The 22,810-nt window shown below is 54.7% G+C and overlaps 1 protein-coding gene across 1 annotated transcript; it reads left to right on the top strand.

Annotated features, from left to right (window-relative positions):
- Positions 1-484: 484 nt before the first annotated feature.
- Positions 485-11,101, top strand: LOC100606608 (serine/threonine-protein kinase SIK1). Its single transcript, XM_030809154.1, has 14 exons — positions 485-658; positions 1,466-1,635; positions 2,146-2,262; positions 5,599-5,662; positions 5,837-5,998; positions 6,249-6,373; positions 6,483-6,606; positions 7,159-7,382; positions 7,611-7,757; positions 8,139-8,264; positions 8,371-8,587; positions 9,066-9,347; positions 9,844-10,075; positions 10,518-11,101. Exons 2-14 carry the CDS (start codon positions 1,480-1,482, stop codon positions 10,891-10,893), a joined length of 2,352 nt encoding a protein of 783 aa, XP_030665014.1. The 5' UTR covers positions 485-658; positions 1,466-1,479; the 3' UTR covers positions 10,894-11,101.
- The last annotated feature ends 11,709 nt before the right edge of the window (positions 11,102-22,810 follow it).

Here is a 22,810-nt window from a genome sequence, read left to right as displayed (position 1 = left end):
ACGCGCGAGCCCGCGAGGCCCCCGGGCCCCCGCACGTCCCAAGGCTCCGAGCCTGGACGAACGCGGGCGGCGTGGAGGGGCTGGTGACCCCTGCCCGAGAGCCGTCCCCTCCTGGAGGGAGCGCGCACAAGGCGCCCGCGGGACCCAGCCTGAGTCCCCGCGCGTGGAGTGGGGGGCGCGCCCTCAGCGGTGGGGCCCGCAGTGCCCCCAGCGCCCGGAAGGGGGCGCCCGGCAGAGCGCAGGCGGGCGGGCCTCGGGCGGCGGGCGCCCCTGACGTCACCGGCCCGCGGTCGCCAGGGCAACGGCCTCATCCCGCGCGCGTCAGAGCCGCCAGTCTCTTGGCAACCGCCCGATCTCCCGCTCTCCCTCCGCCCGCCGCTCGGCCGCGCGTCGCTCTGGCGTCAAAGCGACGTCAATGGGCGGCCCCCGCCCGGGCGGCGGGGGCGGGGCAGGGGGCGGGGACTCGGGGGGGCGGGCCGGGGCGGGCCGGGGCGGGGCCGGGCGCCGCGTGCGGCGGAGCGCGGCGGCTCCGGGCTGACATGCGGCGCGGCCCCGGAGGCAACAGCAGCGGCGGCGGCAGCCGGAGCAGTAGGCACCCGAGCAGCGCGAGCGGCCGAGCGGGCGGCTTCCTGGCCTGGGCGCTCCGGGGGCGGCGGAGGTGAGGCGGCGGCAGCAGCGGACTCCGGGCGGGCGGAGGTGGCCGCCGTGGGGGCTCCGCGCGGGCGCCGGGCCGGGGCTCGGGGTTGCAGCCACCGCGCAGGGTCCCTGGCCTTGCGCGCGCGGGGTTCGCGGGCGGGGTTGGCGGCCCCGCCGCCCTCGGGCTCCCCTTCGTGACGGGGGCCGGGGTAAGAGTGAGTCCGCGGGGCTCAGGGGCTGGGGAGCCGGGGGTCGGGTTGGAGCCGACCGCGGGCGGAGAGACCGGGTGTGGGGGGCGGGTCCGCGAGCACCGAGGTGCCTGGGATGTCGGGGGTGGGGACCGGACGGATCGCGGGCGGCGGGGGCCGGGTGTGGGAGCGGGGCAGGGGGCGGTCCTGGGATCCGGATCGAGCCGACCTTGGGCGGCAGGGCCGGGTGTTGGAGCGGATCCGCGCCCCGAGGTGCTAAGGGGATCGGGAGTGGGGACGGAACCGGCAGCGGGCGGCGGGAGGCGAGTGTGGAAGCCCGGCTCAGGGGGTCCCGGGATCGGGACAGAACCGAACTCGGGCGGCAGGGGCGGTTATGGGAGCGGGTCTGCGCGCCCCGCGGGGCTGAAGAGGGTCTGGGGTCCAGGTGGAGCGGACTGCGGGCGGCGGGGGCGGGTCCACACCTCCCAAGGGGCTGGAGGGGCCCGTGGATAGAGTGGGGGCGACAGGCGTGGGAGCAGGTCCCTGCGTCCCGTGGGGACTGGGGGCTCCGCGGGCACGGATGGAGCCGACCGCGGGCGGCGGGGGCGCTGGTGGGCTCTGAGCTCTGTGCGGCCCCGCAGGTGCGCGCGGAGCCATGGTTATCATGTCGGAGTTCAGCGCGGACCCCGCGGGCCAGGGCCAGGGCCAGCAGAAGCCCCTCCGGGTGGGTTTTTACGACATCGAGCGGACCCTGGGCAAAGGCAACTTCGCGGTGGTGAAGCTGGCGCGGCATCGAGTCACCAAAACACAGGTGCGTGGGGGCGGCGGGACCCAGCCGGCGGGGCCTCCCCACTGGGCCCGGGGCGACCCGACCTTTGGCGGGTGGACCCCATGCAGATTCAGTGCTCCAGGCTTGATTGTCGTGGTGGGTAAACAGTAACCGTTTTTAGTTCGGTAAAAAAAAAAAAAAAAAAAAAAAAAAGCTTTATATTATGTTGCTGCATAATTTGCACATATATTGGGAGAAAGCAGAGAGGATAATGGCAAAAAAAGGACCAACCTGAGATGCAGTGGTTCATGGACTCAGAGCTAAGCCCTGTAAAGTGAGCCTGCAAATACTTAAGGCACTTACTTAACTCTGATTATTTTAAAATAACATTAGTGGTTACTTTGGTTATGTTTTCCCAACTTCTTGTGACCTTTTGGAGACAGAGTGTTGAGAAATTAACTTGCAAAAAATGAAATGTGTAAATTAGGTTGAGGGTTTTTTTCCTTTTTTAAAAAACCCGCAAAATATCCTTTTTCTTTTTAAAATCTGTAGGTTGCAATAAAAATAATTGATAAAACACGATTAGATTCAAGCAATTTGGAGAAAATCTATCGTGAGGTTCAGCTGATGAAGCTTCTGAACCATCCACACATCATAAAGCTTTACCAGGTAAGGGGTCAGCTTGCCTTTCTCTGCTAATCCTGGCAAATGTGTTATATTTTATTTCCAGCAGTGTAAGTCTGCAATTTCTAAAAGTGGCTTCCCTTTTGGGGAGTGTGTGGAAGTTGGGCATTTGGTTGTATAAGGTAAATAGATTGATTTTTATAGGCTGTGCAGATATATTTACAATTATTTTATTGCTTTTGGATCATAATTGAGATTTGCTTCATTAGAATTTTATTTAGTATCCTAACCTGATCCAGTTTTAAATGTGTAGAGGTCTGTTGTAAATTTGCTTTACTATGAAAACAAACTCATCTGTAGGTATTGCCACAGGTCACGCATTTAGTATAAAAGGACAAATTTGAGTGAAACTGGAAACTTCCACCTTTGCAGATAATTATTAAGCTTTAAAGCCAGCTGCTCTCACCGGTTTTCATTAGTTTATTTTTGCAAGGACAGTAGGTGTGCATTTGTTTTCCCTATTTAAACTCTTCCATGAAAAACGGAGAGATGAAAATACTTTTCCATAGTAAGAGCAAGGAGCTTGCCATTTAATCCACGCTAGGAACATGCCTTGCCCTGTCCGTCTGTTGGTTTATTTTGTGACTTAATTTTTGTTCTCATGTTGGAATTAATAAATTATATCATCAGGAAATAAGTACTAATTTAATTAGAACAGCACAGCAATCATTTACACCTCCCTAATGATAAATGACCACTTTTGCAAGGTGAAATCAAGTCTCCCTGCAGAAGAAGTTCTTTGCAGGTGCTATTTCATCCATTTGTGTTGGGTTGAAGTTCCTTGTAATGATTCGTATGAAATGGAATGTGAGATGACTCTGGGATGTTGTTGTGTGTGTTTGTGCAATTAGGACAGCTCGGTGTACAGTGTGGTAGGAGAGAGAATTATGATTTGAAATTATCCCCCAAAAGCCTCTGCACTAGATTGAAAATAAAACTAGCAGTATTGGTGGAACTTGTGTTCACCGTGACGACAGTTTGCTCAGTGTCTTTAAGCACAGAATTCATGCCGTGTGCGCCTGGTTTGTGTTTTGTTTCTGTTGTCATTTTTAAGTTGTGTGCTCCATGGCCACTGGTGTACTGCCTGTGCAGCGTGCCCGGCCCATTTCCTCAGGAGTGGGCTGAGCTGGTTTTGTTTTTGACTTTGCTCAAGGGCTGAACCCTAATGGTAGTACCTTCCTTTTCTTCCTATTCTTCTCCTTTGCCCATTGTGTGGAATTAGCTCCGATAAAGAAACAAATTGCCCACGTGATTGGTGCTGGAGGTCTTTTCTGGAGGTGTATTTTCTTACTGCTGCTGTATGTGATTCTTAACTGTTTGGAGATGATAGAATTCAGTGGTGTAACTGACTTTTATTCCTCTGGTTTTGACGCTAGTGTCTAATTTTCTTTCTTTCTTCCTTTTTTTTTTTTTTTTTTTTGAGATGAAGTCTCTGTCCGTCACCCAGGCTGGAGTGCAGTGGCGCGATTTCTGCTCACTGCAACTGCCGCCTCCTGGGTTGACGCCATTCTCCTGCCTCAGCCTCCTGAGTAGCTGGGACTACAGCTGCCCGCCACCACACCCAGCTAATTTTTTGTATTTTTAGTAGAGACGGGGTTTCACCATTTTAGCCAGGATAGTCTGGATCTCCTGACCTTGTGATCTGCCTGCCTCGGCCTCCCAAAGTGCTGGGATTACAGGCGTGAGCCACCGCGCCCAGCCACTAGCGTCTAATTTTCATTCGGCTGGCCGGGGCCCCAGAACCCTGCTGAGACACTTCCCTCTTTTTTTCAAGTTTTCAAAAAGTTCAAACACTTTGACTTTTAATTCTTTTCCTCCTCCTCCCTTTCTTCAGTTGGGGATGGGTAAGCAGTGGTCTTAGAGTTATTGTACCACACACAGGGGCGGGGCAGTTAAAATTCTTGCCAAACTGCTAGAATTCATAGAACACTTTTCTTACTAGACTTATAACTCAAAGCAGCAATTTTTGAAGCTTTTTTTTTTTGAGATGGAGTCTCACTGTCGCCCAGGCTGAAGTGCAGTGGCGCAATCGATCGTGGCTCACTGCAACCTCCACCTCCTGGGTTCAAGTGATTCTCCTACCTCAGCCTCCCAAGTAGTTGGGACTACAGGCACGCGCCACCACGCCCGGCTAATTTTTGTATTTTTAGTAGAGATGGGGTTTCACCATGTTGGCCAGGCTGGTCTCGAACTCCAGACCTCAAGTGATCAGCCTGGGTGATCCCAAAGTGCTGGGATTACAAGCATGAGCCACCGCCTCCAGCACAAAGCAATAACTGTATATATTTTGAACCCAAAGAAATCTTTTTTTCATAAGAATATATTGTCTTATCCTTTCCAAAATTTTTGAGTATTCACAGACATAAGTTATATTTTTAAATATCTTTTTAAGTAAAATAAAGTTATTGATTAGTGAGCAAACTTCAAAGGACTATATTGGCACGGCTGTTGTGTGGCTACATGCTGAGTGATGGGCTACATGCTGAGTGAATGAGACTGGGTTCTCACAGCCTCATTCATCCTGTCAATAAAGCTGGGTTCCCACAGCCTCATCCATCCTGTCAATCAAGCGAGTGGGAATAGGGTGTGCGTTCTCTATTACTCAGGTCCCTCTCACCGTTGGCTGGAATCATCTGTTGCCTACTAGGCTTCTATAAAGCCCAGCAGACTTCCAGCGATCTCCTCCTCTGTAGCTTTCAGAATACTCTCCTTTTTTGAGATGGGAGTCCCGCTCTGTCGCCCAAGTTGGAGTGCAGTGGTGCGATCTCAGCTCACTGCAACCTCTGCTTCCCGGGTTCAAACGATCCTCTTGCCTCAGCCTCCTGAGTAGCTGGGATTACAGGCGCCCACCACCTCACCTAGCTAGTTTTTGTATTTTTTGTAGAGATGGGGTCTTGCCATGTTGACCAGGCTGGTCTCAAACTCAACTGATTCCCCTGCCTTGGCCTCCCAAAGTGCTAGGATTACAGGTGTGAGCTACCATGCCCAAGCATCCTCAAATTGTATGTGAGGTGCCTTGAAGTAAGTATGACCACAGAGGGGAATTCTAATATATTTAGACCTTTTGTGAGAGCAAAGGTGTATCAGGATAGGCAAGTCAGTGAGGAATTCACCTCTAATTTTTTAAAGCTGTCTTTGTGAGTAGGGATCTCCTGTATTTTTTTTTTTTTATTTGAGAAATTTTTCTTTTTCTTTGCATTTTTAAATGATGAATGCCTTTGTCCTAGAGAAGTTAGAAATTTTCTGGGGTTCTGGTGGATGGTTTGTAGCACTGCCTTGTGCCTTTTTTGTGCAGTTAAATGTCAGGTCTTTCTTTTTTAGGTTATGGAAACAAAAGATATGCTTTACATCGTCACTGAATTTGCGAAAAATGGAGAAATGTTTGGTAAGCCACACTCATTGTCAATATCTGTTGAAAACCAATGGCACGAACGTGTCTGGATTTGCGCGGCCATTGTTTGGGCCACTCATCCCAGGACCCCGCGGTGTTCTCCAGGGCTCCCTGGGTGGTGGACAGGCTTTGCCCTGGGGGCTGTAGCTTTGTTTTGTGGCTCCTCAGATTATTTGACTTCCAACGGGCACCTGAGTGAGAACGAGGCGCGGACGAAGTTTTGGCAAATCCTGTCGGCTGTGGAGTACTGTCACGACCGTCACATCGTCCACCGGGACCTCAAGACCGAGAACCTCCTGCTGGATGGCAACATGGACATCAAGCTGGCAGGCACGGAGGCCCCGGGGTGGGAGCAGGGACATCAGGCTGGCAGGCACGGAGGCCCCGGGGTGGGGGCAGGGACATCAGGCTGGCAGGCACGGAGGCCCCGGGGTGGGAGCAGGGACATCAGGCTGGCAGGCACGGAGGCCCCGGGGTGGGAGTGTGCCCGCGAACAGCCCCGGCTTCCCGGAACGTGCTGAAACCACAGCCCCTTGCCATTTGCCGTTTAACCTCATCCATCTGTTTCTTTGCCTCTCAGATTTTGGATTTGGGAATTTCTACAAGTCAGGAGAGCCTCTGTCCACGTGGTGTGGGAGCCCCCCGTATGCCGCCCCGGAAGTCTTTGAGGGGAAGGAGTATGAAGGCCCCCAGCTGGACATCTGGGTAGGAGCCACGTGTGCGCAGACCCCCTTCCCGAGGCCGCGTTCCCCGAGGGCGCTGTGTTCCCGGGGGCGCTGCCCTGGCACTGACGTGGCTCCGTGGTCCTCAACAGAGCCTGGGCGTGGTGCTGTATGTCCTGGTCTGCGGTTCTCTCCCCTTCGATGGGCCTAACCTGCCGACGCTGAGACAGCGGGTGCTGGAGGGCCGCTTCCGCATCCCCTTCTTCATGTCTCAAGGTGAGTCTCGTGGTCTCGCCTGGGCAGGGGCCTGTGTCTCCTGCAGCCCCTTCGCGGCTGGCTTCGGAGTCCTTGTTGAGTCTGGGAATCAGGCCCAGGTTACTGTGGGCTGCGGGAGAAACCCAGCCCATGGATGCCTTCTCAGTGCCCTATTTCTAGGGTGGACGGGTGCCCTTGCTGCACGGGCTTGTGCCTCGCACCTGCCGTCCCCGCCCAGTACCCGCACCCAGGGTGCTGGCATCATCCCTGAGTCCAACCCACTGGCTGTGGCTCACCCGGTTTTTCTGTGTCATAAAGATGCCTGTCCACCTGGTGCTCAGGCGTGGGGCACGGCAGAAGGGTGAACCTTAGTGGTTCTCTGTGTGGTGGACACAAAGTGTGGCGGCCCCCAGGGTCTGGATCCCTGGCTGATGGCTCCCCTTGGGTGGCAGGACTGAGCTGATGGCCCGGCCCCTGCTCCTGGCCCCTGGTGTGTCAAACCATGTGGGGCGGTGGGTGCGAGCGCAGGCGAGGTCCCGGCCGCCCTGGCTCAGCCTCCTGGCCCCTCCACAGACTGTGAGAGCCTGATCCGCCGTATGCTGGTGGTGGACCCCGCCAGGCGCATCAGCATCGCCCAGATCCGGCAGCACCGGTGGATGCGGGCTGAGCCCTGCTTGCCGGGACCCGCCTGCCCCACCTTCTCCGCGCACAGCTACAGCTCCAACCTGGGCGACTACGATGAGCAGGTGCTGGGTATCATGCAGAGCCTGGGTGTTGACCGGCAGAGGACGGTGGAGGTGAGCCTGGCCACACTCGCCCTGGCCTCACCCGCAGGGGCTGGGCAGCTGTCTCAGGGGAAGCAGGCACTCACCAGCCGAGTTAAAACGGGAGCACAGGCTAATTTAGGGGCCGGCTTGTCCACCCCACTAAAGGATATTCTCAGTCATCCAAGAATAACCTGGGAGCGGGTGGGCCCTGGGGCTCTCCGCCGCCCCCAAGCTGATCTCTGCTCCTCTTGTTCCCAGTCACTGCAAAACAGCAGCTATAACCACTTTGCTGCCATTTATTACCTCCTCCTCGAGCGGCTCAAGGAGTATCGGAATGCCCAGTGTGCCCGCCCTGGGCCTGCCAGGCAGCCGCGGCCTCGAAGCTCGGACCTCAGCGGTTTGGAGGTGAGGGGGAGGAGTCTCCTCCCGGGCCTCAGGCTCCCTCCCCTGTCAGGCACCGGCTTGGAGGGTGGTTCCTTGCGTGGGCAGCGGGTCCCAGGCTGCGTGGGGAAGGGGGTGCCAGCTGCTGGGGGCTGGACTCTGCCCAGAGGCCACTTGTCCCTGACTCATCCCCGGGGCCGGCCTGTCACACCGCCTTCTGGCAGCGCAGCACCAGCGCATGGTCCTGAGCCCAGCCTGGCCAGCCAGTGTCCTTCCGTCAGCTGTCATGCCCACCAGCGAGGCAGCTTGCACTCCAGACAGAAGCCAGCTTGTTTCTTCTCTCGATGGTGCTGGTGGTCCCGGAGTCGCTCCCCTGATGGCCTCTTTCCCATCTGCCGGCCCCAGGTGCCTCAGGAAGGTCTTTCCACCGACCCTTTCCGACCCGCCTTGCTGTGCCCACAGCCGCAGACCTTGGTGCAGTCCGTCCTGCAGGCCAAGATGGACTGTGAGCTCCAGAGCTCACTGCAGTGGGTGAGTGCCCGCAGCGGGTGTGGAGAGGGCTCGCTTCAGCCCAGCCCCGGTGCACCCGGGTCACCTGGAGCCCAAGAAGTCACTGGCTTGTGTCTCTCCAACGCAGCCCTTGTTCTTCCCGGTGGATGCCAGCTGCAGCGGAGTGTTCCGGCCCCGGCCCGTGTCCCCGAGCAGCCTGCTGGACACAGCCATCAGCGAGGAGGCCAGGCAGGGGCCGGGCCTAGAGGAGGAGCAGGACACGCTGGAGTCCCTGCCCAGCAGCACGGGACGGAGGCACACCCTGGCCGAGGTCTCCACCCGCCTCTCCCCACTCACCGCTCCATGTAAGTGTCCCTGGGGGCCCAGGAGGACACCAATGGATAGGCTTATAGTCGACGTGAGGGTGGGCTAGTTTAGAATGGACGTTTTGCCCGGCAGCCTCTCAGGTTGGATTTCTCAGGATTTGCCATTTGTTTTCATCCCTGACACCACACAGTTGATGTTTAGAGGCTGCCCTGCATGTGGTTGTTCTAGTGGAGGATACAGCATGGGGTTTGGCCTCCAGCAGGGTCCTCCCCAGGCCGCCCCTGCGTGCTGGGAGGGCAGCCCCTCGGCCTGAGGCCCACTGTGACCTGCCCCTGCAGCTGCACCGTGATGGCGGCTTGCCTTTGGGGCTCCCTGGGTTCTGGTGGCATCGAGCCATCTTCCCACCAGGTTGAGGGCAGGGATGGGGAGGCCAGCGCAGCCGTGCGTGCCCAGCAGTGGCCCGGGGAGCCTGTTCCTCTGCACTGCAGCAGCAAAAGCGCCATCCTCCCCCCACAGGTATAGTCGTCTCCCCCTCCGCCACGGCGAGTCCTGCAGAGGGAACCAGCTCGGACAGTTGTCTGACCTTCTCTGCGAGCAAAAGCCCTGCGGGGCTCAGTGGCACCCCGGCCACTCAGGGGCTGTTGGGCGCCTGCTCCCCGGTCAGGCTGGCCTCACCCTTCCTGGGGTCGCAGTCCGCCACCCCAGTGCTGCAGGCTCAGGGGGGCTTGGGAGGAGCTGTTCTGCTCCCTGTCAGCTTCCAGGAGGGACGGCGGGCGTCGGACACCTCACTGACTCAAGGTGAGCCGCGCTCCTCCCACACTTACCTCCACCTTCCTCAGGGGATCATGTGTGTCTTTGGAAGTACGTGACTTTGTCCGTGATGGCAGATGGCGCCCCCTGTTCTCCACCGGGCCTGGGTGGGACCCTCAGTGCTCTGGGCAGGCTGGGGTGCTCAGTGCTCTGGTGGCTTGGGGGGTCGCGGCCTGCTGGGATAGACATACGTGGGTCCCTGAGCACGTGGCCTCCGTGGCTGGTTCTGAAAGCAGAGGAGACGACTCTCTGCTGGGCAGCACCTCCGACTTGGAGGAGGCATGGGGTCAGGGAAGGGCCCTGGCTGCCGGCTGCCTCTACGCCACCCCGGGGCTTGGGTGCCAGACTCCTGTCCAGACATGCTTGTGTCACCCGTCCTTTCCTTACCCCCCACCTGAGGCTTGGAAACCCCCTAAGCCAAGGGCCGTGGAGACTGGGCTGAGAGCCAGGTGGCCGTTGACCTACTGATTCATTCTCCCTGCAGGGCTGAAGGCCTTTCGGCAGCAGCTGAGGAAGACCACACGGACCAAAGGGTTTCTGGGACTGAACAAAATCAAGGGGCTGGCTCGCCAGGTGTGCCAGGCCCCCGCCAATCGGGCCAGCAGGGGCGGCCTGAGCCCCTTCCACACCCCTGCACAGAGCCCAGGCCTGCATGGCGGCGCAGCCGGCAGCCGGGAGGGCTGGAGCCTGCTGGAGGAGGTGCTAGAGCAGCAGAGGTAGGGCCTGCCCCCGCCCTGGGACCCCGGGTGGGCACACGGCAGGTTGTCTCCTCGAGGAAGCTCATCTGCTAGGTGGTGCCCTCCTCTCTGTAGCCCAGTGCACACCCCGCTCCCAGCCAGGGAGATATGTGGGGCATAGGTCCTAGGTGCTGAGCCGTGGGGGTGCAGCAGGCGGGAGTGTCCTTTAAAGTCCCTGGGTGGGGGAGGGTGGCGGGGAGCGAGAGCGCCTTGTGGCCGCATCTCTGAGCTGCTGAGAAACCAGGTGGAGAATGAAAAGTGGGGCGCGATTGAAAGGTGGGGCGCGGTCAGGGATCAGCCATGCACCTGCCCTCGGCAGCTGCAGCTGGCAGCTCCACGGGCGGGCCCTGCCACACAGGCACTTGGAAACCTGAGAACCCTGTGAGCCGGCGCAGTGACCACCCGTCCTCTGTTCCCACAGGCTGCTCCAGTTACAGCACCACCCGGCCGCTGCACCTGGCTGCTCACAGGCCCCCCAGCCGGCCCCTGCCCCATTTGTGATCGCCCCCTGTGATGGCCCTGGGGCTGCCCCGCTCCCCAGCACCCTCCTCATGTCGGGGCTCCCGCTGCTGCCGCCCCCACTCCTGCAGACCGGCGTCTCCCCGGTGGCCTCGGCGGCACAGCTCCTGGACACACACCTGCACATTGGCGCCAGCCCCACCACCCGCCCCGCTGTGCCCTCACCACGCCTGGCCAGGCTGGCCCCAGGTTGTGAGCCCCTGGGGCTGCTGCAGGGGGACTGTGAGATGGAGGACCTGACGGCCTGCCCCCTAGGCACCTTTGTCCTGGTGCAGTGAGGGCAGCCCTGCATCCTGGCGCGGACACTGACTCTTACAGCAATAACTTCAGAGTAGGTGAGGACGTCTGGACTCAAAGCCAAGAACTTTCTAGAAGTGAAATAAGCAATACGTTAGGTGTTTTGGCTTTTTAGTTTATTTTTTTCTTGCACTGAGTGACCTCAACTTTGAGTAGGGACTGGAAACTTTAGGAAGAAAGATAATTGAGGGGTGTGTCTGGGGCGGGGGCAGGAGGGGAGCGGGGTGGAGGGAACACATCTGCAGTGCCGTGGTGTGGGGATCTCGGCCCCTCTCTCTGAGTTCGTCGTGGTTGAGATGATTACCTCGGACGTCCACGGAAACGAGCAGGCACATCGTCGTCCGCTTGTGTGTGTGTGTGTGTGTGTGTGCGCGCGCGTGTGCATTGATTACTATCCATTTCTTCAGTCAACACTCTCCACTTCCTGATTTATGCTTTAATGAAAACTGTGAACTTTCTGCTTCATGTATCAGTTTTAAAGCAGCTCTAAGTGGTCAGCCCAGGCAAAGATCATCTACAGATTCTAGGAATTCTCTCCCCTGAAATCAAAACCTGGAAGACATTTTTTTCTTATTTGAGATGAGAAGTTTCATCAACTGCTCAAGAATTAGTTTTCCAGGACTCTTCGGAGGAAACGCAGGAAGAACCTCAAAGAGGGCAGAGGTGACTTCAAAGTGCTGGGGACTCCATCCTCAGGGTCACTTGGCCCTGAGCCCCTGGGTGCCCTTGCGGAAGCCCAGAAGCTTCTTCCTGCTGCACCTCCCGTTTCCGCTGCTGATGACGTTTATGCATTTCACGATGGGGTCCAACAAGAACACCTGACTTGGGTGAAGTTGTGCAATATTGGAGGCTGACTGCAGGGCTGGGCAGCTGGGAGACAGGCTCATGGCTCATGGCTCAGGGCTGTGCCTGCCCTGGGCCGGGAACCCCCTCCCCACCCCCACCTAGGTTCTTTGGCTTTTGTTCAAGGAAGGTAAAGTGAGAGGTTTAGATCAGTGTTTTTAAGTTTTTGTTCTTTTTTAAAGCAAATCCTGTACATGTATCTACACGGGAGACAGGTAGACACTACTTATTTGTTACATTTTGTACTACACGTTTGTGTTCCAGGTTTAAGCTTCCCTCACTCTTGTTGTCAAGAAGCGTCCCTGTCAGCACAGGTGTGCATTGAGGAAGGGGCCCCGGGGCCTTCCCTCCCTCAGCACTGGGGTGGAGGCAGCAGGAAGGGGCGGCCCTTACTTGGCAGGTCCCGGCGCACCTCTGGCAGGTGGACTCCGTGGGGCTCCACCAGCCAGAAGCCTCTGGAAGGCAACAAAGGCAATGCTGCTCCCTGAGTCCAGTCCCCGCCCCAAACCCAGCCCAGGTGCCTTCAGCTACTTCGGCTTCTTACACCCTGCAGTGTTAAACAGAGGCATTGAGAAAGGGGAAAGGCGGGTATTTTTAAAAGCCAAAGATTGACCCAGTTACTTGAGGGTAGGGAGGCGGGCCCAGTGCAGGAGGCTGCATCCCTGGCCTGCTGGTGCCCACCGGGGGCTGCGCCTGTGCTGTGCCGCAGGGAAGCTGGCTGCCCCCATTCCTGCTGCTGCTGCTGCTGCTCTGTGGCTGTTTCAAAGACTGGGCGAAAGGCTGTCCGGAGGGCAGACCAGGTGCCTTGCTGCAGAGAAAACACCAAAGTCTCCTGTTCGCTCATAAAGAAGTTTTTGGGATAGGAGAGAATCCAGACCATCTTGGGGCAGCCAGGCCCTTGCCTTCATTTTTACAGAGGTAGCACAATTGATTCCAACACAAAACCCCTTCCCCTTTTTAAAATGATTTCTGTTCTAATGCCATAGATCAAAGGCCTCAGAAACCATTGTGTGTTTCCTCTTTGAAGCAATGACAAGCACTTTACTTTCACGGTGGTTTTTGTTTTTTCTTATTGCTGTAGAACCTCTTTTGGAGGACGTTAAAGGCGTGTTTTTCTTGTTTTTTTAAGAGTGTGTGATGTGTGTTTTGTAGATTTCTTGACAGTGCTGTAATACAGACGGCAATGCAATAGCCTATTTAAAGACACTACGTGATCTGATTGAGATGTACATAGTTTTTTTTTTACCATAACTGAATTATTTTATCTCTTATGTTAACATGAGAAATGTATGCCAAATGATTAGTTGATGTATGTTTTTTAATTTAATATTTAAATAAAATATTTGGAAGGAAAAGACCTTGACTTTTTCCCTTCCTCTCTCTCATCTCTCTGGGAGCTCTTTCCTTCCAAGCGGCTTCCCTGAGAGGCCACATCCTCCAGACTTGTGGAAGTTTCAAATCTTAAAGAGGAGAGCACGGAGCCAACTCCTGCATTCCACCTCACCGCAGGCAACTAATGGCCTTCCGTCTGCAGAGGACCCCTCCCCTGCGGCAGCCACAGGTGGCCCCGTGGTCTGCCCCCTCCTCAGGACCCTTCCCCGGTGGCCGGGCTCAGTCACTGAAAGTCTCAGCACCGCCTGGGGCTGCCGGCACCATCCATCCTTATCCCATTCTCCGCCAGGTTCTCTTGAGTCTGGTTATAAATTAAGCAGTTGGAGAATCTCACAGCCAAACCATTTCCTGGTCTCTGAAAGGCTTCATCACCTTCCAGCGAGAGGGCACACATTGCTGCTTTATAAGAACAAAGGATTTGTTCATGTTGTCACCTGGCGTATATTCTGGTTAAAAAAAGCTGTTCAACCTCTTCGCTCCCTTTAAGGTGGTCCTTACCAAAGTGGACTCCTTGTGCGCTGTTGGTGGGAGGGTCAAATGGCGCAGCCTTTATGGGAGAGCAGTGTACCAGCTCCTCAAAGATTAGAACCACCACATGATCCGGCCGTTCCTCCTAATGGTATGTACCCTGAAGAACTGAAGGCAGGGTCCAGAGAGGTTGGTACACCCATATTCACAGCAGCACGGTAACAGCCAGACTAGGAAGCAGCCCGAGGGGCCGTCAGCCGATGAAGGGATCAAGAAGATGTGGTCCCACCTGTAATCCCAGCACTTGGGAGGCCGAGGTGGGTGGATCACCTGAGGTTGGGAGTTCGAGACCAGCCCAACTAACATGGAGAAACCTCATCTCTACTAAAAACACAAAATTAGCCGGGCATGGTGGTACGTGCCTGTAATCCCAGCTACTGGGGGGGCTGAGGCAGGAGAATCGTTTGAACCCGGGAGGCGAAGGTTGCGGTGAGACAAGATTGTGCCGTTGCACTCCAGCCTGGGCAACGAGCGAAACTCTGTCTCAAAAAAACAAACAAACGAAGATGTGGTCCATGCGGACAGTGGAATAGGCCTCAGCCGTACAAAAGGAAAGCCCAGCACGGCTGACAGCGAGGATGGACCCTGAGGATGCTGTGCTCAGTGGAACAGGCCCGTCATAAAAGAACACACACGCAAGGTCCCTAGAGGGGACAGATTCACAGAGACAGAAGGGGGAGTGGGGGGCGCCGGGGGCTGGGGGAGGGGCTGCTGAGCCAGAGATGAATGGGTGGGAATTGCAGTTTAAGAGGATAAAAAGTGCTGGAGTGGGGTGGTGGTGATGGCCGCATAACAGCATGAACCTTCTTAATGCCACTCAACTGTGTACCGAAAATGGTTAAAACGATTAATTTTACGTTATGTGTATTTTACTTTTTTTTTTTTTTTTTTTTGAGACGGAGTCTCGCTCTGCCGCCCAGGCTGGAGTGCAGTGGCGCAATCTCGGCTCACTGCAAGCTCCGCCTCCCGGATTCACGCCATTCTCCTGCCTCAGCCTCTCCGAGTTGCTGGGACTACAGGTGCCCGCCACCACGCCCGGCTAATTTTTTTGTATTTTTTAGTAGAGATTGGGTTTCACCGTGGTCTCGCTCTCCTGACCTAGTGATCTGCCCGCCTCGGCCTCCCAAAGTGCTGGGATTACAAGCGTGAGCCACCGCGCCCGGCCACTTTTTTTTTTTTTTTGAGCCTTGCTTTGTCACCCAGGCTGGAGTGCAGTGGCGTTAACTTGCCTCACGGCAACCTCCGGCTCCTGGGTTCAAGCGATTCTCCTACCTCAGCCTCCTGAGTAGTGGGGATTAGAGGCCCCCACCACCATGCCGGGCTAATTTTTGTATTTTTAGTAGAGATGGGGTTTCACCATGTTGGCCAAGCTGGTCTCGAACTCCTGACCTCAAGGAATCTGCCCATCTCAGCCTCCCAAAGTGTGGAGATTACAAGCGTGAGCCACTGCGCCCGGCCCACAATGTTTTTAAGAAGAAAACAAAGTTTTTTCTCAAGGGGGCAGATGCTCGGTGAGTGCACGACAGTTCCCATGAGGAAAGCAGGCAGGAGCCATGGGCAGGGGTGGGCACAGGGCAGGCCACTGTCGGTGCTGAGGTTGGCTGGGCATAAGTGTGGCCGGGGCCAGCCTTATTGTTCCTGCTCAGACAGGGCTTCCTGGCCCTTGGGAGAGCCTGCCCGGTGACGGCCCTCAGGCAGCTGGATGGTGGGAGAGGCCGGGAGGGGGCTCTTTGTCTTCTGAGTCATCTCTGTGGTTTTGCTGCCTCTAACAGAGCAGTAGCCTCTGAGGTCCTGGCCGTGGCTGGCGCTGGCTTAGTGGCTTGAGGCCGTCTGACAGGGAGGCCAAACCAGGGCTGAGACTCCTGAGCGAGTGGAAGCCCCTGCTCGGGCCGTGCCTGTGTGCGGGAATCTGGCAGGGGAGCTGGGGGCCCACGGAGCTGCTCTGTCTCCAGGCAGCCTTGTCGCCCCACCCCGCTCAGAGTGGGGCCGCCTCAGGACACCGAGGTTGGGCTGTGTGGCATCTGCTGAACAAGGAGCCGGATGGCTGTGCTGAGGGCACCTGTTTATTGTTTGGGAGCCTTAGAAACCAGGAACCTCGAGTCGGAACCTCTTGTCGTGTCGTACATGCGAATTCAGGGTGTGACCTGCCCGTGTCTCAGCTCCTCCACCCAGTGGTCAGCTCCTCGTGGAGACAGCTGTGTCTCATGGTGTTCCAGGGCACCGAAGCAGCCAGCAGGTAGCGGCTCCTTAACACACAGCATTGGCGAAAGCATCCCTGCGTCTCCCATGCTTGGGCGCTTCTTCCAGAACTCGTGATGGTGGCGACAACGATGGCGATGATGATGGTGATAGAGGCTTAGACTTTCCGGGTTGAAAGTTGGAGCCCCGCTCGGGGAGCCTCCCGCAGGCCTTGTAGGACCCCAGAATTCTGCCCTGGGCTCCTTGATCTGCTCCTGAGTCATTTCAATCCCTCCACTGGGGAGGTCCCGATGGGTGGAGGGAGCTGGCCACACCCATGGCTGTGTTTGCCCCTCGCCTGAGGGTCCTTTGCGGCCCCTTGCCCAGGTCTGGCACCGTGAGCGTCCCCCACCCACCCGGGCGTTCTGCAGGACGCTCTCGCTGAGGACATGTTCCTTCCTGCTGGGGCTTGGCCGGGCTGAGCCGGGCCCTGGCACACCCTTGGCGCACCCCTAGTACTCGATGGCACTTCTGAGCCATGCGGGGCTCTGGGGTTCTGGGACTTTCTTTTTCAGTCTGGTGAGGGGCCAGGTACTGCCTGGAGCTTCAACCAAAGCAAATCAAGTGACTGCCGTGTCCTTGCTAATACAAGACTGAGGCACGCCCAGCCAGCTGACATGCAGAGTGGCACAGTGGCTGAGAACGTGGCCTCCGTTGCCGCACACCTGAGTTTGCGTTCTGGCGCTGCAGCTTTCCAGCCCTTTGTTGTTGATGCGACGGCCACACGTGCTCCGGATCAGCAGGCCGCTCCCGTGACAAGGACGTGACACGCAGGGTGCACAGTGGGCCCTGAGGAAACACGGTGGCATCCCCGAGCGCCATCCCCAGCAAGAACGGGGCCAAACACCCTCCAGGGAAGAAGCACTGCGGTTGACCAGATTGTCGGCGACCTGACCACCTGCTTATTCCGTTGTGGACGCACCTCCTCTGGCAGGGGTGGGAGCGGAGGCCTTCTTCGCCTGGAGGCGCCCGGGCCCTGCCTGTGTGCTTTCTGTCAGCCTGAACCGATGGCGCTGTCTTCGCTAGGCCGCGGGATAGGAAGAAGGCTTTCTGGCCGTCCAGAAATACTGGCTCCCAGGATTGGGACTGGCCTCTCGGGGTGGGGGTGGGGAGAGAGGGGATGCCCCAGCCAGAGGGAGGTCCCTGGGGCCAGCCTGGAGGGAGCTGAGGGAAGTTCCACCTGTTTCTGCACGTGCTCGCCTCCCTCGGAGGCAGGAACTGAATCTGACCTAAGAGGAACTGACTCTCTTGGGGTGGGAGAAACAGAGTTGGCCTCTTCGTTTTTCTTCCAGAATAATGCCGGGGTGTTGAGGCAGCATGCTGGCGAGGGCTTAGGTGCGCACGGCCGCCCTGCGTGTGGCCCCACCTCTGATCTTGGGAGGAGTCCACTGTTCGGAACCGGGCGGGTCCTGAGGAAGGTGTCCAGGTCTGGCTGTTCGGAGACCAGGAGGGCTGGGCTCCGGGTCCTGCCTATGCAGCTGGTGTGGCTGCCTGGCAGAGAAGAGAGAGGGGGAGAGGGGAGGAGAGAAGAGGAAAGGAGAGAGAGAGAGGAGGGAGGCAGAGAGGGAGAAGGGAGGGAGGCAGAGAGGGAGGGAGGGAGAGAAGAGAGAAGGAGAGAGGAAAGAGGGAGGAGAGAGGAGGGAGGGAGAGAAGAGGGAGGGAGGAGAGAGAGAAGAGAGAGGGAGGAGGGAGAGGAGGGAGGGAGGGAGGAGGGAGAGGAAGGGGGGCGGGAATGTTCAGTTTCTTTCCTCAGGGGAAGTGCTGGGGTCTCGGTCTGACTCACTTTTTTCTAATTATTATTATTTCACTTATTTGAATGTGATTTCTGTTAAAAAAGAAAAAGAAAGAAAGAAAGAAGAAACAAGAAAGGACTTAGCAAAAGTGCTCAGGGAAACCAGGTGGCCAGAAATGCTCCATTCCCCTTTTGTCCTTTGCAGTGTTCTGGGCTGGAATGAATGGGCTTCCCCAGCAGATTTTAGGGGCTTTTCTTTGAAATTTGAAGGAGAAGGTACCTTCCCGTGATCACAGACCGTGTTCCCTTCCAGCCAAGAGGTTAAGTGAAAAGCCCGGGGCCCTGGGTTCCGGAGGGGGGTGGGGGGGTGGGGGGCGGTGCCGGAAGACTGTGAGGCGCAGGGGAGAACGCAAGTCCAAATCCGTCTCAGCAGAAATGTGCCCCAGAACAAATCAGCTCCACCGAGCTCCCAGTGACCTGAACCAAATGCATTGTCTTTGGCATGAAGTTCAAGGAGTTCTGCCGGGCACCGACCTGGGTCACCACCATCAGAATCCACGCACAGAACACGCCTGTCACCCAGAAAGCTCCCCTGGGCTTTCCGCTCCTTGCCCTTGCCGTGCTCCCGGCCCCAGGCAACGGATGACCTGCTTCCTGTCACTGGGCGTGCGTTTGCATTTTCCAGAATTCCTAGGAATGGAATCAGACAGCGTGTGCTCCTGATGGGCTGGCTTCTGTCACTCAGCGTAATTAAACGTGGCTTCCTCCACGTGCCGCGCATCAGGAACTCATTCCTGTTTCCTGCTGAGTCGTGTTCCGTGGTGGGGAAGGCCACTGTTTGTTTATCCACTCACCTGGTGATGAACGTTGGGTGGTTCCCGGCATGGGGCGATTATAAATGCTGCTGCTGTGAATCCTGGTGTGAACATGTCTCATTTCTCTTGGGTAATGTAGGCCAAGGTGCAGAGGCTGGCTCGTGTGGCATGAGAGCGATTCACTCGACCAAAGCCGCCCAGCTGCTCTCCAACGTGGCTGCTCCTATTTGCATTTCTGCCCACCACATACGAGAGCTCCAGTTGCTCCAACCCTCGCCAACACTTAGTGTTGTCAGTGTTTTAAATTTTAGCCACTTGGTTAGTCTGTCATGGTATCTTATCATGATTTTATCTTGCATTTTCCTGATGACTGGTGATGTTGACCATCTTGTAATTAGCCATTCTATTTTTCATATTTATTTGCATCTTTGCTGGTTTTTGTTTTTGTTTTTTGAGACAGGGTCTCGCTCCATCACCCAGGCTGGAATGCAGTGGTGCCATCTTGGTTCACTGCAACCTCTGTCTCTTGGGCTCGATCAGTCCTACCATTTCAGCCTCCTGAGTAGCCGGAACTACAGACATGCGCCACCGCACCTGGCTAATTTTTGTATATTATTTTTGGTAGAGAAGGGGTTTCACAATGTTGCCTAGGCTGGTCTTGAACCCCTGGGCTAAAGTGATCCTCCAGCCTCCCAAAGTGCTGGGATTATAGGCATGAGCCCCCGTGCCCCACCTTTGCTAATTTTTATTGGGTTGTTTGAATTCTTATTATTGAGTTGTTGGAGTTCCTTATATTCTGACCTTATATTCTGAACCCAAGTCCCTTTGTCACATGAGTGTATGTGTCTGTACCTCCTCCTCCTTCCACACACAGAAGATTTCTCTCCATTGTCACTTGCCTTTCATTTGAAGAGTGAAGAGTTGAAGGTTTTTATTGTTATGAAGTCCAGCTGATCATTTTATCTTGTGCAGCTGGTGCTTTTTGTGTCTTATCCAGGAAAGCTCCGTCTACCCCAGTGTTGGGGGCTCTCCTGTGTGCCCTTCCAGTGGGTTTATGCTTTCAGCCTTCGTGACTACAGCTCTGTCCACTTTGAGTTGATTTTTGCCTCTGGTTCGGGATAGCAGTTGAGGTTTATTTTTATTTTTTTCTGTGGATAACCAGTTGTTCCAGCACCATTTACTGAAAGACTCCGCTTTGCCCGTTGAATTAATATGACACATTTGTGAGAAATCAAGTAACCATCAACTTGAGAGTCTGCTTCTGGGCTCTGCTGTGTTCCGCGGATCTGTCTGTTCTGTGGCACAGCACGTCTTTTTTTTTTTTTTTTTTTTTTGAGATGGAGTCTTGCTCTGTCGCCCAGGCTAGAATGCAGTGGCACGATCTTGGCTCACTGCAAGCTCCGCCTGCTGGGTTCATGCCATTCTCCTGCCTCAGCCTCCTGAGTAGCTGGGACTACAGGCACCCGCCACCACGCCCAGCTAATGTTTTGTATTTTTAGTAGAGACAGGGTTTCACCATGTTAGCCAGGATGTTCTCCATCTCCTGACCTTGTGATCCACCCACCTCGGCCTCCCAGAGTGCTGGGATTACAAGCGTGAGCCACCGCACCTGGCCAGCACAGCACGTGTCTTGATTATTATTATCCTCATAGCTTAAATCTTGATGAAACCAGGTAGTAGAAATCATCTAATTTTGTTCTTTCTCTAAATTATTTTTGCTTTTTTAGGTCTTTCACATTTCCATATACGTTTTAGAATCAGTTTGTCAATTTCTGCACCTTGTATTGACGCTATCTACTTGTGTAGAATTGTTATTATTTCTTCCTTGAATGTTTGAGTCCCTAAATGCTTCTTTAAATCACGGAAGGCATGTGGGGCTAGTTTCTTAGAAGGTTTTGAATCCCAAATTCAGTTTCTTCAGTAGGTTGAGAGCCATTCAGATCTGGGATTTCGTTTTCGAGTGGGTTTGGAAGTTCGCGTCTGTCTCGGCACAGGCTCCTGTCCTCGGGTTGTCAGGTCTATTGGTATAAAGTCCACAGTATTTTCTCTCTCTCTCTCTTTTTTTTTTTTTTTTTTTTTTTTTTGAGATGGAGTCTTGCTTGCTCTGTCGCGCAAGCTAGAGTGCAGTGGGACGCTCTCGGCTCACTGCAAACTCCACCTCCCAAGTTCAAACGGTTTTCCTGCCTCAGCCTCCGGAGTAGCTGGGATTACAGGTGGCTGCCACCACACCCAGCTAATTTTTGTATTCTTAGTAGAGACGGGGTTTCACCATATTGTCCGGGCTGTTCACGACCTCCTGACCTCAGGTGATCTGCCCACCTCAGCCTCCCAAAGTGTTAGGATTACAGGCATGAGCCACCACACCTGGTCCACAATATTCCTTTATTACCTTTCTGTTGTGTAGAATCTGTGCTAATGTCTTCCATTTCGTTTCTGATATGAAAGATTTGTATTTACTCTCTTTTATCTTTTTGTTTGGAAGTTTATCAATTTGTTTTAATTTTTCAAGATCCACCCTTGGGTTCCATGGATTCGCTTTATTGCTTATTCATTTTCTATGTAATTGATTTCCTCTCTTTATTATCACCCTTTTCTACTTTGATTTGAATTTTCTCTTCTTTAGCTTTTTAAAAGATCAAATCATTGATTTTATGTCTTGTTTCTGATATAAACATTTAAAGCTCTGATTTCTCAATAAGCACGCCTTTAGTTACATCCTGTATGTTTTGGTGTGTTGTGTTTTTATTTTCATTTAGTTCAAAATGTTTCCTGTTTTTAGGCTGGGCACGGTGGCTCATGCCTTTAATCCCAGCACTTTGGGAGGCTGAGGCAGGTGGATCACCTGAGGTCAGGAGTTCAAGACCAGCCTGGCCAACATGGTGAAACCCCGTCTCTACTAAAAATACAGAACTCAGCCGGCTGTGGTGGCATGCACCTGTAATCCCAGCTACTTGGGAGGCTGAGGCAGGAGAATTGCTTGAGCCTGGGAGGCGGAGGTTGCAGTGAGCCGAGATCGCACCACTGTACTCCAGCCTGGGCGACAGAGCAAGGCTCCGTCTCAAAAAAAAAAAAAAGCAAAATGTTTTCTGTTTTTCTTGTAATTTCCTTCTTTAGCTGTGGGTCACTTAGAAATGTGTTTCATTTCTAATTATTTAATACTTAGCCATTTTTAGGTATGTTTTAGTTGTTAATTTTTAATTTACAGCTGATTGCTTGGTTCTGCTCCATGTGCCCTGAGAAGAGCGCATATTCTGCTGCGGTTGGGGAAGCCTCCAGACATCCGAGCGAGCTGGAGATGCTGTCTTTGGAGCTGTCTACATTCCACTGACCTGTCTTCTTTCTCTGTTCATTGCTGAGGGAAGAGTGTGAGGTGGCGGACGAAGCTCGTGCCTTCATCTGTGTCTTCACTGCTCTCAGTTCCAGCTGCGTATTTTGAAGCTTTTCATCATGTGCGTGCATATTTAGGACTGTGTGTCTCCTTTACAGGCCGACCCTTTCTTCACTGATGAACTGTCTCCACGTGTCCATCTTCCTTGCCCTGGAGTCTCTGTTGCCTGCGATGTTCATGGCCATGCCAGCCGCCCCGGGGTCAGGGTTTGCGTGCTGTATCTTTGACCATTTCCGTATTTGCAGTCTGTCTTTGTCGTTCAGGTGTGATTCTTGCAGACACCATACTTTAAAGTCTTTGATTTTTAGCCAGTCCGACCATCTCTGCTTTTCTTTGGTGAGTTTAGCCCATTTAACCGTCTTTTTTTAACTTTTTTATTTCCATAGGTTGTAGGGGAACAGGTGGTATTTGGTTACAAGAGGAAATTCTTCAGTGGTGATTTCTGAGATCTTGGTGCAGCCATCACCTGAGCAGTATACACTGAACCCGATTTGTAGTCTTTTATCCCCCGCCCCCTTCCCACCCTTTCCCCCTGAGTCCCCAAAGTCCATTGTGTCATTCTTATGCCTTTGCATCCTCATAGCTTAGCTCCCACTTACAAGTGAGAACATACGATGTTTGGTTTTCCATTCCTGAGTTACTTCACTTAGAATAATAGTCTCCAATCTCATCCAGGTTGCTGCGAATGCGATTACTTCATTACTTCATTACTTCTTATGTCTGAGTAGTATTCCATTGTATTTATATATATATATATATATATATATATATACACCACAGTTTCTTTATCCACACGTAGGTTGCTGAAGCCCTTTTAGCATTGAGTGTAGTGAATGACATGCCTGTGTTTCTTGCTCTGTGTCCAGTCGGATTGTCTGGTCTCCTCTTTGTTCCCGGGAATGTCCTCTTTTCATGTCATCTCCTGGGTCGACTGTGCATTAATTACCCATTGTATCTCCACG

Source organism: Nomascus leucogenys, unplaced genomic scaffold (genome assembly GCF_006542625.1).
Source record: "Nomascus leucogenys isolate Asia unplaced genomic scaffold, Asia_NLE_v1 001182F_50042_qpd_obj, whole genome shotgun sequence".
Classification (NCBI taxonomy): Eukaryota; Metazoa; Chordata; class Mammalia; order Primates; family Hylobatidae; genus Nomascus; species Nomascus leucogenys.
Note: the sequence above shows the minus strand (reverse complement) of the source record. Positions and strands in the feature narration are given on the sequence as shown.